Here is a 2,339-nt window from a genome sequence, read left to right on the forward strand (position 1 = left end):
GGGGGGATTTTGAAGAGGTTTGGGGTGATTTGTGTGGATTTTGGGGAGATTTTTGGGGGATTTTGGGAAGTTTTGGGTGGATTTTGGGAACTTCAGAGTGGATTTTGGGAACTTTCGGGGGATTTTGGTTGCATTTTGGGGGGATTTGAGGGGGGATTTGGGTGGATTTTGGTCGGGATTTCAGAGGGTTTGATGAGGTTTTGGGGGGTAGTGAGCGGATTTTGGGTGGATTTTGTAGGCCTTGGGTGGATTTTGAGGGAATTCGGGTGGATTTTCGGTGGGATTTAGGGGGATTTTGGGAGGTTTTGAGTGGATTTTCGGGGATTTTAGGTGGATTTTGGGAAATTTTGAGTGGATTTTGGGTCGATTTTGGGGGGATTTGAGTGGGGGATTTGGGTGGATTTTGGTTGGGATTTCAGAGGGTTTGGGGAGATTTTGGGAGGCATTGAGCGGATTTTGGGAAGGTTTGGGTGGATTTTGGGGGAGGTTGGGGGGGATTTCAGGAGGATTTTGGGGGATTTTGGGGGATTTGGGGATGTTTTGGGTGGATTTTGGGGACTTTAGGGTGGAAATGGGATACTTTGGGGTGATCTGTCTGGAATTTCGGGTGGAAATTTGGGATTTAGGTTGTAAATGGGGGAATTTAGGGTGGAAATGGGACATTTTGGGGTGCTTTCTCTGGGATTTAGGCTGGAAATGGGATTTTTTTAGGGTGCTCTCTCTGGGATTTAATGTGGAAATGGGGGGTTTAGGTTGGAAATGGGGAATTTAGGCTGGAAATTTGGTATTTTGGGGTGATTTCTCTGGGATTTCAGGTGGAAATGGAGGGAATGTGGGCTGGAAATGGGGAATTTTGGGGTGGGAATGGGATATTTTGGGGTGGAAATGTGATTTTTTGGGGTGCTCTCTCTGGGATTTAGGCTAGAAATGGGGATTTTGGGCTGGAAATGGGGAATTTTGGGGTGGAAATGGGATATTTTGGGGTTGAAATCGGAGAAGAGCGAGGCGGCGCGGCGGCGCGAGCCGCGGGCCGTGGTGCCGCCGTCGGTGCAGGAGCTGAACGACTCGGATTTGTTCGCCATCAAAAGGACCATCACGGTGAGCCGGCGCGCCGGCACGCCCGAGCCCAAGCGCGAGGTGCTCTACGACTCCGAGGGGCTGAGCTTCGAGGGCTTCTCCGACCGCGAGCACGCCGAGTTCCCCGCCCGCAAAACCGAGGCCAGGCCGGCGCCGCCGGAGCCCGGCAAGAAGGAGAAGGAGAGGAAGCGGAGCCGCGCCGAGGAGAGGCCGGCGGGGAGGGAGAAGTACAAGAAGAAATTCAAGGATTACGCCGAGCCCGGCGCGGCCGAGGCCGGGAAGAGCAAGGAGAAGGCGCGGGAGAAGAGCGGGCGCAAGGGGAAAGCGGGCGGCGGGCACAAGGACGGGGCGGAGGCGGCGGCGCCGAAAACGCCGGCGGCACCGGCGGCGCCCAGGAAGGTGAAGCTGCAGTCCAAGGTGTCGGTGCTGATCCGGGAGGGCGTCAGCTCCACCACCACCAGCACCAGCAGCGCCGCCAAGGAGGGAGCCGGAAGCGGCGGCGCCGGGATCGGGGTGAAATTCGCCCGCGACGCCGAGAGCCGCGCGGCGTTCCTGAAAACCGAGGAGAAGGCGGAAAAAGCGACCCCCAAAAACGACGGCGGGCAGCCCCGCGAGGCGGGCGCCAAACCCCGCAAGGCCAAACCCCCCAAAACCAAGGGGGGCGTGAAGAAAGTCAAGCTCAAAACCAAGGGCGAGGCGCGCAAGAAGAGGAAGACCAAGGCGAAAAACGGCGGCGCCGCCTTGAAGAAATCCAAAGCCGACAGCTGCAGCCAAAGCGCCGCCAGCCCCCAACTCCGCCTGCCCCCCAAACCCGACCCGGCCTGGTCGGGCTCGGAAAAATCCACGGGGGGCAGCACCCCGAAACCCCCCAGCCCGCTCTGCCCGGCCGCCGCCGCCCCCAAAGCCGCGCCGGTGGCGGCGGCGGCGGCGGCCGAGCGGGAGCTGACGCCGGACTCGCAGACGGTGGACAGCAGCTGCAAGACCCCCGACGTGTCCTTCCTGCCCGAGGAGGGGGCCGGGGGACCCCCGCAGGCGGCGGGGGGCGAGGGGACGGGCTCGGGGGACCCCCCCGGAGGGGAGCCCGAGGCCGACAGCCACTGCGAGGGGAAGGAGGAGGCGCCCAGGGCGGCGGCGGTGCCGGGGGTGCCGGCGGTGCCGGGGGCGGCCACGGGCTGGAGCCTGCAGGGCGGCGTGGACTGCGCCACCAGCGGCGTGCTGGCACGTAGGTGATGGGGTCTGGGGGGTCTGGGGGGGTCGCCGAG

At 61.7% G+C, this 2,339-nt stretch overlaps 1 protein-coding gene across 1 annotated transcript in view; it reads left to right on the plus strand.

Moving 5' to 3' along the window:
- Positions 1–996: 996 nt before the first annotated feature.
- The window catches only part of SCAF1 (SR-related CTD associated factor 1), a gene marked incomplete at both ends in the record, with an annotated part of 3,668 nt that continues 2,325 nt past the window's right edge, over positions 997–2,339 (plus strand). Inside the window, one exon of the mRNA XM_039700485.1 lies at positions 997–2,299. Within this exon, the coding sequence (XP_039556419.1) occupies positions 997–2,299 (1,303 nt within the window). The remainder of the gene's footprint in view (positions 2,300–2,339) is intronic.

Source organism: Passer montanus, unplaced genomic scaffold, assembly GCF_014805655.1.
Source record: "Passer montanus isolate IOZ18808 unplaced genomic scaffold, ASM1480565v1 scaffold1407, whole genome shotgun sequence".
Taxonomy (NCBI): Eukaryota; Metazoa; Chordata; class Aves; order Passeriformes; family Passeridae; genus Passer; species Passer montanus.